The sequence below is a fragment of the Gorilla gorilla genome, chromosome 3 (assembly GCF_029281585.2).
Source record: "Gorilla gorilla gorilla isolate KB3781 chromosome 3, NHGRI_mGorGor1-v2.1_pri, whole genome shotgun sequence".
Taxonomy (NCBI): domain Eukaryota; kingdom Metazoa; phylum Chordata; class Mammalia; order Primates; family Hominidae; genus Gorilla; species Gorilla gorilla.
The window spans coordinates 174,742,104-174,757,269 of record NC_073227.2 but is presented as its reverse complement, the minus strand read 5'-3'; the positions used below and the strand labels follow the sequence as shown (position 1 = coordinate 174,757,269).

Sequence of the window (15,166 nt, the reverse complement as noted above, 5' to 3'; positions counted from 1 at the left end):
CCAGGAAGAGTAACCATTCCTGAAGGCTATTTTTAAGTGAAGCACGTGAGGGACGTAGACAAATTTAAAAGGAATTCACATACGCATATACACAGAAACACATGAGCATGATAGTTCTATTCATATAATGCTTATTGCTATATACATCTGTGTTCTGTGTGTTATAAATTTACTTTTAGAAACTAAAAACTGATTTATAAGTCTTTGAAAAAGACAAAATATTTTATAATATTACTGTGTTTCTCCCCATTTTTCTGTGTTTCTGTGTTTCTGTGTTCTGTGTTTCTCCCCATTTTTCACTCCACAGATTGGTCTACAAATGGTTTCTTTTGATCTACAAACTCAGCTATGCATTTGGTGTTGTGGGTTACTTGGCGATCATGTTTACAATGTGTGGATTCAATCTGTTTTTCAAGTAAGTATCTCCAATTAAGACATTAATATCTCCAAGCACTTGCTTGGCGCATTCACCTGGTCATGTTCTCTTAATCCAGAAGCATCTGGCCCTACAATTTTCCATGCACACATGTTTTATAGTAGATATCCACACATAGTCTTCTCTGGGGAAAACCAATAGAAAGGGAAGAAAGAAGCACCCTACAAAATAATTTTTTAAAATTAGGAGCTTTAAGGAGAATTTATATTTGGTCTGCAAATTTAAAAGATTACTATTAACAGTGGATCTACAATTGTGCTAGAGTAATTCTTACTGAACTAATTTCTCTTCTACAAAATTTTCAAGTACCTAGATCTCCTTTTATATATATCTTCTTATCTAAAACCTCTAGAATTATATTGTCCAGTATAGTAGCCACTAGTTCATGTGACTACTGAACATCTAAAATATGAAATAAGATGTACCCTAAGTGTAAAATACATACTGAATTTCAAAGACTTATATAAAAAACATTTTTATATCAATTACATTTTGAAATGATAGTATTTAAATATATTGGTGAGATTAATTTCACCTGTTTTTTGTTGGTTTTTTTTTTGACTTATTAAATGCACCTACCAGAAAATTTAAAATTATATTTGTGGTTGTATTTCTATTGGACAGCACTTCTCTCTTGAATTTGGTTTCTGATAGTCAAGAAATGCCTTGTGTTGGGGATACTTGGAAAAGGAAGAAAAAGTGAGTGCTTCGAAATTGTAAGAGGCTGGGTGCCGTGGCTCATGCCTGTAATCCCAGCTACTTGGGAGGCAGAGGTGGGAGGATTGCTTGAGGCCAGGAGTTCAAGACCAGCCTGGTCAACATGGCCAGACCTCATCTCAAAAATAATTTTAATTGGAAAAAAATATAAGCTGGGAAACCAAATAAATAAAAAAGATTTGAAGGATAGAAAACATGTCAATATATATTGTTTAATAGATGGGGAGTTTTAAAAAAGCAATTGAAAGACAAGTAAAGGTATAAAAGAGGAAGAAAGTCTAGGGAGAGATAAAGGAAGTAGGGATAACCACATCTTTGACCAACAGCTGTGCTCCCACTTAAGGTGGTTGCTGAGACATGCTGTAGATGGCATTCTCAGGGACACGACTGAGGCTGAGTAACCAGCCTGTGTCCTGGAAAGGGGACTGAAGACATACCACACAGCTATGGAAAGCAGCTCAAATACAAATCCCCCAGAATAGCTCTCACATCAAAGTTACTCTAAACTTCTGGGACCATAACAGAAATTGAAAAGGAGAGGTCATCAACCCTTTACTCAGAAAACAGGGAAGGCAATTAGATGGAGAGTCAGCCCTGGGTGAAAGGGCTTTTCCTATGGCAGCATAGCAATCTGATTTTATAAGCATTTCATAAAACTTTTGGAGCAGGAGCACCTAACATTTTCTAGCAGGAAAGGGGTAGAAAGTAATTGTACAAATCTATTATTGCTAGGTTAGGATATAGAAAGACATTGTAATGTCTTTTTTAACATACTGTCTATACTGGTTTATTTTAGTGAACATAAAAATACTCATAAGGATTTTTTTGAAATCACTGGGAACGATAGCTGTTCCAAGATTATTACCTCATAAGATTTCAAGATCCTTATTCATGAATTTTCCTACAGTAAGGCATACCAAAAACTTAACCCTTTAGAAAAGGAACTATTTTTTTTCACTACTTGATGATTATCATTGTATTAAGCTTTTTTCCTAGGGAGCCACAAGTGTGTTACTGTACTTTTTATCAATAAAATTATTGATACATATTTCCCTGGACATGGAGGAAAGATACTCTTCACTTCCCCCACTGTCCTAATTCTCAGATATACCCAGACAAATCTTGAAAGGATGAAGCTACCACCTGTGTTGGAAGCCTCAGTTCATATCACCCAAAAATCTGTACCTTCTAAATCTACAAAGCTGTCTGCCTTCACCATTTCTTCCTGTAATGAACAGAAAACAGAAATAGGTTTTAGAGAGAGACTACCCAACTCTTGTCCACATTTTCCTCCCTTCCCTGAATCAATCAGAACCACCAAGGCTCACCACTGATATTTGAGATTGTTTTATAGATAGAGAAAACCAAATGTGCAATTATTTAGATTCATAAATTAAATTTAGGGCAAATTATTCACTTTTAAAAGAGATATTTCCCTTAAGAAAAAAAAACTGGCTGGGGGGATGATCACAAAGAATCCTGGTATAATTGAAATATGATTTAACTTGCAAAAAGTTTTTTTCAGTTAATACGTAGCAACTCTGGCATGGTAATCAAGGGCTTCAAGATGTGAGCTTGATTTGTGGCTTTGTGATGTACCAATTGTTGTGTCAAGCAAATAATGTTTTCTAAGTCTCCATGTTTTCACATGTAAAGTGGTGGTGATAGTATCTATCTCAAGCACTTGTTAGGAAAGATCATTAGAAAGTATTTTATAAAAATCTAAATTCTACAGCAGACATACTCAATCCTTGCTGTGTTAAAGAATCAATCACTTAACAAGCTCTTTAAAAATACTGCTGTCCAGACCCCAACCCGGATTAACTAAACTCCAGTCCTTGGTGGTGGGCCCATATGTTAATGCGCTTTTAAATCTTCCCAGGTGATTCTAATATATGTTTAGGGCTAAGAACTATTGCTCTAGTGGTTCTTAATGTTAGCTGCCCATTGGAGTTACCTGGGGTGTGGCCTGGAGACGGAAACTGTTACAAGCTGCTGAGGCCTACGTATAGCTAAGCCTGAAACCACTGGTCAGAGTCGGCTTGTCTAGGCACTGCAGTCCTAAGAAGCACTTGAAGGCTATCTCAAGAATTCCTTTGTCCAGTTGGCACTGAGTGCTACAATTTGAGGGAAATTCAGAGGATTTTAAATTATTTCATTTAAAAAAGAAAAATCAAACACGTAAATGAAAAAAAAATACCCACAAGGTTCTCTTAGATACCATCAACAGGAAATATTTTCCAAACTCCAGCTGTTTGGAAATATGCCACATTCTTATTTCCTTATACTGTTGTTTTCAATAGAATCAAAGCTAGAGATTCCATGGATTTTGGCATTGTGTCTTTGTTCTACGGCCTCTACTATGGAGTAATGGGGAGAGACTTTGCTGAGATCTGCTCAGACTACATGGCTTCCACTATAGGGGTAAGCGTTGCTTTCATTTTCTGAAACCATGTATGACACAAAGAGAAATGGTCTCATCTTACATGTCTGCATCCATTTTCAGAAACAAATAAGTCTTTCTCCATATACTGATTATTGTTTCCTTTGGAACTCTTTTGGTTCACCTAGCCCAATTGCTCCCTGGATTCTCCTTTCATCAAAAAATTCTTTGTTAATTAATTGGAAAATACATGTCTTATGTATATAGAATACTTGTGCAATAAGGCATCTTTTAAAATAAAATATGCAAATTATTTATGTTATTGTATCTAGCATACTCCAATTGCCAACATTTAAGGATTAGTAAAACATTAACAATAACTAAAACCTTTTAGCTCTGTCTGAAACCCTGCCTAATGCAAATAAAAACTATATTTGATGATGCATAAAACAGTTCAGAATCAACAGTGCCTCTGGGTAATACTTATTATAAATACCAGTCACATTATATAGCATCTGAAGAAGTAGAAGATATAAAAAGTATGCTAGATGTATTCTGAATCTATACTGTTACCTAGAATTTTTTTAATCCCTAACAGTTGTTTTTCTTTTCTTTTTTTGAACTCTTTTAAGATTAAAATTCAGAATGGACATACTATGTAGTTAGATGTATTCCTGATTCAGATATCAGGGGCATTTATCTGTGTCTGACTCTTGCATATCTCTTAAAAACTTACAAACTAAAGGCTCTAGGGATGACTTAGTAGTTTCAAGAATTCCACATCTCTGTTCTCTACATGTGTCTCCTGGTACACAGCCAGATGTGAAGTAGAAAAACCAGTGTAAAGCAAAGACATGGAAACAACCCATCAATGATAGACTGGAAAAAGAAAGTGTGGTACGTATACATCATGGAATACTATGCAGCCATAAAAAAGAATGAGATCATGTCCTTTGCAGGGACATGGATGGAGCTGGAAGCCATTATCCTCAGCAAACTAACACAGGAACAGAAAACCAAAGACTGCCTATTCTCACTTGTACATGGGAGCTGAACAATGAGAACACATGGACACAGAGAGGGGAACAACACACACTGGGGCCTATCGGGAGGGGGAGGGAGAGCATCAGGAAAAATAGCTAATGCATGTGGGTCTTAGTACCTAGCTGATGGGTTGACAGGTGCAGCAAACCACCATGGTACATGTTTACCTATGCAACAAACCTGCATGTGTATCCTGGAATTTTAAATTTAATTTAATTTTTTTTAAAAAAGAAAAAAACAGTGTAGGTAGCAAGAAAAGGGTGAACTTCTGGACTGCTCCCTTGGAGCAGGACCTAAGTGGCTATGACCTTGACTTCCTCCCCACAGCAATTGTCCATCCCCTCCACCATAGGCTCTATCTTACTCTTTTCCTAAAGCCTGCAGCCCAAATTCTGTGGTGAAATGCTAGAACAATACAACTGCCTTTCTTATAAGGTTTAATGTGAGCACAGGAAGGAGTATTTTTATTCCCAGTTTCTCCAAGAAAAAACAGAAGTTATACCCCTTGGAAAATTCCCAAAACCTCTTGTGTTTATGGACAAAAAAGGAAGATTAGAATTATATGTGGCTGTTCTCAAGTGGACCAAGAAGAAGAGACTTTACCTGGCAAGACAACCAAGTCTTTAAGCACCAGCTTTTGGGAAACTTCTCACCTGATCCAACCCCACCAGTTCTTAACATTTTGTCATCCTGTCTGTTTATTCCAGCTACCAAATCTATAAAAACCACTGCCTCAAGCCATTGGTACAGCCACCAGTGATTTGGATTAATAAGGGGTGTGTGTGTGTGTGTGTGTCCACAGACACTTGTGCATGTGCTTGTGACCGAGGTAAGGAGATACAGTCTCCATTCCCATATCAGTGCCTAAGCCCCACACCAAAGCAAGTAAATCAGAATCTCTGGGAGTAGATCCAGTGCATCTGCTTCCAAAAAAAAAAAAAAACAAAACAAAAACCAACCAAACAAAAAAAACTCCTTAGGAAAGGAATGAGCTATTAAGCCATCCAAAACCATGGGGTGAATCTTAAATGCATGTTGCTAAGTGAGAGAAGCCAGTCTGAAAAGGCTCCATCCTGTATGACTGCATTTATCTGACATTTTAGAAAAGGCGCAACTATAGAGTTGCTAAACAGATCCATGGTTGTCAAGGCTTTAGGGAAGGAGTGTGGTTGAATAGGTGAAGCACAGGAAATTTAGAGTGGTGAAACTCTTCTGTGTGATACGATAATGGTGGATACATAACACTATACATTTCTCAAAATCCATAGAAAGTGTGAACCTTCAATTTATGCAAATTTTAAAAATAATTTGGGAAGTCAGAGAATCCAAGGACAGAATTCAGATCATGCCAAAAGAATCTAACCATATTACAAATGTATGAAATAACGTCATTGAAAGGGGTGGGAAAAAAGGTGCTGACCTAACTAACTTTGAAATGAATGGAGATCATAAGACTAAAAACAAAAGAAACTGTGTCATAAGCACTGTACTCTAGTTGATAAAGTTATTGCTGTCAAGTCTATGGGTTAACAATTTTGATACCACCATACATGTATTCTGTAATTGTAATTGTTTAGCTTAATATAGATATACAAGGATAGATATAGAAATATTTACAGATATGTATGTGTGTGTGTGTGTGTGTGTGTGTGTGTGTATCTGTGTGTGTGTGTTAGTATATACAGATGAATTCCTTGTTCTGTCAGCTAAGAGGTCCTAGGGGCAATGACACCCCAGCAACAATGAACATACATAGTGTCCAGATCTTGTTTTCTAATATCATTCTACAATAAAAGGAACTGGGACTCCTTGAAGAAATGGCTCATTATAGGTCCGGGCAAAGAATACACAGTATAAGCCTGGAGCATCTCGTAGTGACCAAAAGCAAGAAAATGCTAAAAACAAAACAAAAGAACTCCACAGTGATTGGGGATATGTCAAAGAGACACAGGAGCCAACTGAAAGAGCTCTCAATGGCCAAAGCTGGAATTTGAGCAACAAAATAGTAATAGTAGTAGTACTGGGTTATAACCCAAAGCATAAAATAAATATCCATGAGTCCACGTTGATATCAAATAAATGATTGAATAAATAAATAAGTGGAAGAGAATAGTCAAACCTGTGCAAAAGAATTCCACATAATTTATATAAATTCTCCTCCCTTAACGAGGCTGTGATGATTAAATTTTAGAGTCAGTTTGCCTAGGCTATGATACCCACTTGTTTGGTAAAATCACTAGTCTACATGTTGATGCAAAGGTATTTTGCAGATATGATTAATATCTATAATCAATTGACTTTATGTGAAGGAGATTACCCTTAATATTCTACATAGACCTCAGCCAATCAGTCGAAGGCCTTAAAAGCAAAAACTGAGGCTTCCTAGAGAAAAAGGAGTTCTAACTCAAGACTGCAACATCAATCCTGCCAGAGTTTCCAGCCTGCTGGCCTGCCAACCTGCTCTGCAAATTTCCGACTTGCCCACAAATGTGTGGGCCAATTCCTTAAAATCAATCTAATAATAATATAGGGAAACTAGATATGTGGTATATAGCCAATCTCTGTAATATTTTTGTATCTTTTCTTTAAATCCAAAACTATTATAATTTTCTTTGGAAAAAAAAAGCTTCCTAGGGATTCTAATATGCTGCCAATGTTGAGAACCACTCCTTATCCACAGTACAGGAAGATGCAGATATCCCAAAGTAAAGTTCTAAATGCATTGCCTTCCAATGGTGATTGCTCAGCATGCACCCAATAAAAACATAGGGATTTAAATGATGGAGAGATGCCTCGGTTTACTCCAGAGATCTGAATCAGAATCTCCAGGACAATAAAGGGAAGGGCCAATCTATGGATTAAACTCAAAGGCTTCCTCTGAAGCTTCCTCTTAACTCCAGCCCTGGATAAAAACGATTCCTGTGAAAGGATTTCTCAACGTGGAGGTTAGATGAGAAGTTATAATTGGCAATGTGCTTTGGGTCCATTTGGAATTCAATGAGTTTTTGCCTGGAAACCTTAACCCTTCTGTAGCATTCTTCTTACAGGAAACGGTGTCTCACATTCTAAACTATCTTAGAAGCAGTGGAGATTCTTTTTTTTTTTTTTTCTTTTTTTGAGGCAGAGTCTTGCTCTGTCACCCAGACTAGAGTGCAGTGGCACAATCTCGGCTCACTGCAACCTCCGCCTCCCGGGTTCAACCAATTCTCCTGCCTCAGCCTCCCGAGTAGCTGGGATTACAGGCACCCACCACCGCACCTGGCTAATTTTTTTGTATTTTTAGTAGAGACAGGGTTTCACCCCGTTGGCCACGCTGGTCTCGAACTCCTGACCTTGTGATCCACCTGCCTCAGCCTCCCAAAGTGCTGGGATTACAGGCATGAGCCACCATGCCCAGCCGCAGTGGAGACTCTATGTGCCAAGGGCTGCCTGTCCCAGTGCCTGGCAGTGGCTTCCTGCATTCAGAGAGTGGCATGTGCTCTCCTTTCCGACTGTGCTCTGTCCATTTCCTCTGATAGTTCTACAGTGTCAGCGGGTTGCCTACAAGGAGCTTATCGGACAATATCTGTGCAGTCTGTGGGCAGAAGATCATTGTGGAGCTTGATGAAGAAGGGCTCATTGAAAACACCTACCAGCTTTCCTGTAATCATGTGTATCCTTTTCAAAGGAAATTGTTTGGGCTTCATCAAGCCTCCTCCTTTCCTCCTCCTCCTCCTCCTCCTGTCCCCATCTCCTCCATCTTGCTTACCTTCCATGCCCAAACCCCAGTCCTTTATCCTCCAGCCCAGTCGAGTCTTCCTGTTTGTCCCTGCTGAATAATGAACTGCTAATTAAGGTGAAACTCCTCCTCCAGTAATTTCCTTTCTAAAGAGGACTGTTAATGCCACATAGACAGGAAGGCAGTATCTGAGCAGGGTGCTGGCAGGGGAAATTGGTTGAAGTCATAAGTGAGCAGATAGCCAAGAAAGATCAGGGAAAGAAGGGGTTTGGAGGTGAGAAAAAGAGTGAAGTATCAGGTGCAGGGGGGACCTTAAGACTATCCAAGTGGAGCCCAAGGTCTGAATCTTAGCAGATCAAGAAATACAAAGAGTGCTTTGCCTAGAAATAATCCTAGGAACCTACCTGTGGCAACAGTAGTCTTGGGGGCAGCCAAGGGAGGAAACCAAGCCTTCTTCTCAGCTTCAGTCTTTAGAAGAAGATACAGCCACAGGCAGCAAGACACCTTGGATTACAAAAGCAGGGATCAAAATTTGGACATTTGTTCTTGGACCATGGGCTCCTCCACCAATGGGTTCTATCCCAAATAGCTACCCATTGGCTGAGGGATCTTCATATGATAGGTACCAGACAGCCTGAGCCTGGAAACCAGCATTCTATGTGAACTCCAGTAACCATTAAGGAAAGCCTCAATGTGCTGAAAAATGCTGGCATCGAGACCCCTGAACAAATCAACCTGTGCTGCCTGAACATGTATGGACACTACTTTTGCTATGGATACCAAAGTTAGGCTTAGGTTGGCCAATCATCAGTATTTTAATTCTTCCTAAATACAAAAAAGGGTATCATTTATCTTTATTTTATAGTACAGTATCAATTTAATAATGTCATCGCTATGTACCCAGTTAGTTCAAAGCTCTGGCATTATGAGATGGTTAAACCATCTGTCTTTTGCCTAAAGCCCACTTAATTTAGTCAGTCATACCTCGGTGTCCAGTACCTATGATTCAATTCGTTTAATCTGGACAGTTTCCACTTATTCAATCCTGAGAGTAAAACCTGGACCAAATGCATCTCAAAAGTAATAGGAGCCTTAATTCCAACACATAAGCCTTAAAATCTTAAGGGAAGAAACACAAAGATACCCCATATGGATTTCTGTAGTGGTTTTTTCAGTGTGATACCTTTCCCAAAAAACTCATTCTTTGTAGCAATTTTCCAAGTCTGGCCCTAGTTTTAAATATGATTTATTTTTCAAATGTTGGAACAGAGCCCCTTCTGACATTTGCAAATGGAAATGTTTTCTCTCTCCACCTTTAAGAGCCCTTAGGGATTGTTGTACATGTGTGCATATATAATCTAAAATGTAGTCACCTTTAAATTTGCTTTTCAGGGAGTATTATTAATGGCTCATTTTAGCATGAGTCATATTAGTGAGAAATGGGCAAATATGAGTCATATTAACAAGGATGGGTTATCTGAGTCTTGCTCTGCAGCAGTTCTGCCAGTGTGCAAGTTTTTCAGCATTGAGATTTTGAAAATGAAAAAGAACATTAGAGAGAATGTGGACATTTCCGTGCTGGCTCAATGGCCCCTGAATTCTATACCTCTGTGGAAGATGGGGCTGTATTCCAGCCCTTTTGAATGAAAGGCTGTTTGAGTTTTGGTTCAAAATCTTCGTTATAATATACCACTTTATTTTAAAGCATATTGCAAAAATGACCCCAATTCCAAGAACATAAAATAATGGAAACTCCTGGTTACATTGAAATTTAATACTGAGGAGTTATATACATGGCCTTGACTTGCTACACCTCCAAGCTCCTCCATTTGTTAGGGAGGGAACTTCTACATTGTTGCTGTTCACCTGGGTGTGTAGCAGGCCAGTCAGAAGATCATGTGATCTTGGCCCAGAAAGTCACATTGGGAGCAGCGATTGTAGAAATAAACAAATCAGTAGGATGGATTTCATTATAGTTCATTTTGCCCAAATCCATAGTATCAGGGAACATGGAAATATATATTCCCAAAAATAACCAGTTTTGAGTCATTCAAATGTTCATTCAACAAATATTTCTTAGGCATGGCTTAAGGTGCTGAGGACACTGAAATGAATGAGACATAGTCCTACAGGTAACACATGGTCTAGGAGAAACATGTAAGTACCAAAAGTCCTGCTACACTAGAGTAAGTCCCTGGTGCTGTGAGAACACATAGGGTTCACTCAAGTTTGGGGACAAAGGGTCAGACTTTCTGGACCAGGAGACTTATACAAATGGATCTGTAAATGCCTAGAGTTTGAGAAGTTTAGTAGGTATATATTCTATTAAAAATAATTGGCTCCTTATCAGTACTTTTAAAAGTCAAGAAAAAATTATGAAGTTAATGGAAATATTTGTAACTTTATGACCACAAATAATTTTAACTTGTCTAAGTGCCTAAGACAAGTCTGATTACATGAAGCTAATGAATAATGCACAAAAAGTAGAACAGAGAAATGCTACAGTAAATGCATGAGAAACGCACAATAACAAGGTGGGGAAATATAACAATACACTTATGGAAGACATCACTGTAAAGGAAAAAAAAAAGGACCCATATTCTTTATCTAATCTAATTCTTACCAGAATCAAGTGAGGCAAGAAGGCCAAGAAGCTAAGTAAATTCCTCAGGGTCATAAAGCAAATGCAGCTGTGACTCCAGGCTCACTGTCATCGTCAGGTCCTTTACAGAACCTCCCGAAAAAAGCGATGTGCCTCATCAAGTCATGACTCCACCACTAGACCCTGAAGATGGGACCATTCCATGCCATCATGAACCTGACATTGCCTTTTCATATCTAGAAGCCTCCCTAACAAGATGCTTCAGCTTTCATGAATTCTGCATCCGAGGTTGGTGTATCGTTGGGAAAAAGCAGACTTGCCCTTACTGCAAAGAGAAAGTGGATTTGAAGAGGATGATCAGTAATCCATATCCTTTAAAACAAAAAGGTTATAAGAGATTATCTTGAATGTTGCTGGGGATATATTCTTCAATGAAAACTTTCAGTGTTTTTGTATAGTTCCAGCAGAAATTTTTTTGTTTTCCCTAACCACCTATTTCAAAATGACTTATGGTCTCTTTTCTCCTCTGTGCCTATATTACTATTCTGGTTAGAAAGTTAAATGCCAGAAAACATTCCACTCTTTATGTTCTATATTTTCCACATTAAGGGCTGTAGTGGAAATGTGATGAGACACTGCAAAAAATAGGTAAAATATATGGAAGAATATTCAGGATGGATGGATGGATGAATAAATGGGTGAACTGGATGGGTGGGTAGATAGGTGCATAAATAGAAAAATTGGAATTGAAATTTTAAAAGCCGAAATGTGAACTAGAGTACAGAAAACTATTTTTAAAATATGTTAGGGTGTACCAAATTTTATTATTCCCAGAAATGAGTAGGTATTTCCCGTCTGGATTTTGGCTTTTTAAATTCCATGCCATGCATCATCTCTTCTTAGGCCAAACACTAGTGATAACAATATTGAAAATAAAGATTTACAGAGTTGGTCAGCTTCTGGCAGCCACTGAGATTTGTATAGACATCAGAAATGCGCAACAGAATAAATTCAAGTCACATTAAGGTCGCAGGAAGGTAATGGCCCCCGTCAGGAGCTAACTAGAAAGACTTTGTCTTCAACCTCACTATCTCAAGACCATAGTATATCTCGTTCAGGAAGCAGGGTGGGAATGGAATTAAAACATATCCTCCCTTAAGCAGAAGAGCCCTGAAAGGTTGGCATCAACCTGCCAAGTACCATCTCTTCTCTAAGAGACAGCCTTTCTGTACTTTCTAAGTAACAGCTAAATTTTACAATGCTAAAGGAATCACCTTCCTTGCTTTCTGCTCCCCTGTTCCTCACCAACCCTATATGTATGGTTTAACAATGGCTACTGGCAGCAATGCCCTCATCTCTGGGCACTGCAGATCAGGGAGGGATTCAAGGAGGGCATCAGAGAAGGAGGCAACATCAGTGGATCTTTGGGTCTCAAGGCCCATACCATTGCAAGAGACCACCCTCTGCAGTGCCCACTCCATCCACAGACCTGGCCTTTCTCGGTGAGTCAGTGCCACTCAAGCCCAACTCAAGGCTAAAAGTGTGTGATGATCCTTCCACCTTCCTGTTCATCCACTGTCCTGGAATTCCTCTTCTAAAATGAGGATACCAAGTCCAGAACAGTTTTTGGTTATTAACCTATAAAACCTCAATGCATAAATCTTTGTTATAAAATTGGTGATAATATGATCATAAATGTCACCTCAAGTGATACTTTAACAAAGGGTAATTCATTTCTTTATGTAGTCTTGAGAAAATAAACTGTTGAATAAAACATGTACTACTCTTTTACTGAGACTCAATGTAAGAAAAAACTACATGTGAAAAAGCTGTCATTTTGTTTGTAAAATTGTCAGAGACACTATGCATTCATTAAGCTCCCTAGCACAGTTTATCAAAAACAGCAGAAAAAGGTCTCTCTTATCTGATGAACCAGTGTTATTCTTCGTAATATACAATGGGTTCATTCTGATGTATGACTACAGGAAAGCCCAGAGCTGTTTTTGCTCATTTAGAGCAGTTTCCACTATCCTTGGTTTTCCAATATAGTCATTCCCCTCTTCTTCCTTCTTTTAGCATATACCCTTGCCTTTGATTCTTGTTTTCTAGTTTGGGATTTTATTGTAAAGAACTTCAGTTTATTTTCAGGAATTGGGTGTGGTGTAAGTAACAATGACAACCATAATGCTATAAAACTCACATAAGGGGCTTTTAATTGAGCACATAGAATTAACAAGAAAGGAAATACCCATTCATTACATTGTTTATTATATTTGCAAATGACATTTATGAATATTTCTGCTACTTGGCTGTATATAGAACAACCTCCTTAACTGAGATTTAGCTGGGAGCACACACATTTTCTGTATGGACAAATCCTGGATTGGCTTCGTTATTTGGTGGCCTGGCAACCTGTGGTGATAGGAATAGTTCAAGGCATTAACTATTCACTAGGGCTGGAATAGGACAGCAGACCCCGGAAGCAACATACTGCATGGTTGAAATCCTTGGTCCAACATTTAATATTAATTTTTTTAATTTTAGAGATGATCCCAAGTGTTTAGAAAACTAAGTAAACTTTGTTGTCAAGCAATTTGTCCATGTGGAAAGAATTTAAAGAGAAGCTGAACAATGGAATAAACAAATAAGGCATGTTTTTTCATCTTTCCCATTACAGCTGTTTCTTAACTCATGCACATGTCACATTTGTTACACTGCACTGTGGACATTCTACTTCCGGTTTGACTGATAACAATATCTGTAAAGTGTTTCAGAGGTTTGCAAAGTACTTCTCACATACAACATTTAGCCATAGCTAATACTTTCTCATCAGTTCAACATCTTTAAAGTAGGTGGAGTTGTTAAGTAATCTATGGTCAAGGACATTGTGCTTGTCTTCTGCTTCATGTGCTTGTTACCATGTGGCAGCTTCTGCACCACAGAGCTCTTCTGTAGAAAGTGGGTTACTCCCAAAGCCTCTGGCAGCAGGTGCCACACCTTCTCAATGGGCCACAGGTACTTTGGGTTTCCTGGAGCTGCCAAAAGTGTTCAAACCCATGCAACAGCTGTACTAAAGCAAGAAGAATCACTTTTCTTTTGTTCCACTCTGCGTGCGTGTGCACACATACACGTGCACAGTCATTCCATTGTGGCACTCTGCTTTTATTTTCTTCATAGTACTTATCAATACCTGAAATCCTATCATAAATTTATTGTCTTCTCCTCCATGAAGACAAGGAATTTTATGTTTTGTTCCCTACCATATCCCCTGCACTTTGAGCACTGCCTAGCACATAAGAGGCGCTCAAAAAATATTTGCTGAAAGAGTAAATTAATCTGGCAGAAGGGAACAAAATTAACTGAATAGAGAAGACCAGTCAGAAAGAATTAACCCATGAATGATATGTTGGACTCTCAAAATTAATTTGTTTTGAATTACTGGTCATTTTTAAAATAGTCAACACTGTATACATTAACACCAGACATCTACTCTGCAATACTTGAAGCCATTAAAATTGTATGAAGTAGAAAGGAAATACAATGATTATTTTCCTTGTTCAGATATTGGCACTATACTTAATGCTATTCAAAGGTCCATCATTAAGGTAACTCACACTACAATTTCTTACTGTTGAAAACTTTCGTCTTTCAAACTGCCCAATGCTTCAGTATTATTGAAATAGGTCAGGGTCCATTGTCTCATTGTCTAAGGTGTTATTTGAACTTATTGTGTCATGACTGAGAAAATTAAGGAGCATGGATGCAAAGGGTGAGGTTGGAGCAAAAGTTTAGTAAGTGAAAGAAGAAAGCTCTCCACAGTGGAGAGGAGAGCCCAAGTGGGGTGCCATTTTACAGCTGAATGCAAAAGCTTTTATAAGAAACTCCTCTCATCTCTGTAGCTGTTTGAGTAACTTCTCTTATTTGAAAACCTGTCTGCACAACTCCACCTACCTATACAGCTGTGAGATGTCTCTAGGTAAGCACAAAGCATAGTTTTTTCTTGTTTGAGTAATTGTGGGTTTCTTTTAGGTAAACCCCCTCTGTTTCCAATGCAATCTCCCATGGATCCCCGCCGTGTTCATATCTGAAAAGGGGAGAAAACATTTTCCTGGGAGCCTGCTAATCACACAAAGAACAAAAGGCTTCTCTGCTGGACCTTGCCTGCTTATCTGTGCAGGTACAGTCTGAGTTTTCCCCAGACTGCTCTATTTTTGCCTGTAGCTGTGATTTTCCAGGCAGGCTGCTTCTCTGAAGACTAGCCTTAGC

General features: G+C 38.5%; 1 protein-coding gene across 2 annotated transcripts in view; it reads left to right on the top strand.

The window, feature by feature from the left end:
* RNF175 (ring finger protein 175) overlaps positions 1–15,166 on the top strand; it is a 65,812-nt gene that overhangs the window by 36,064 nt on the left and 14,582 nt on the right. The window contains exons 5-9 of one of the 2 annotated variants that reach the window (XM_004040524.5): positions 308–415; positions 3,457–3,577; positions 8,099–8,232; positions 11,166–11,267; positions 13,245–13,484. In XM_004040524.5, the coding sequence (XP_004040572.4) occupies positions 308–415; positions 3,457–3,577; positions 8,099–8,232; positions 11,166–11,267; positions 13,245–13,365 (586 nt within the window). In that variant the 3' untranslated portion in view covers positions 13,366–13,484. Of the gene's footprint in view, positions 1–307; positions 416–3,456; positions 3,578–8,098; positions 8,233–11,165; positions 11,288–13,244; positions 13,485–15,166 lie in introns of those variants that run through there. The other variant, XM_063705608.1, reaches the window with a different exon arrangement.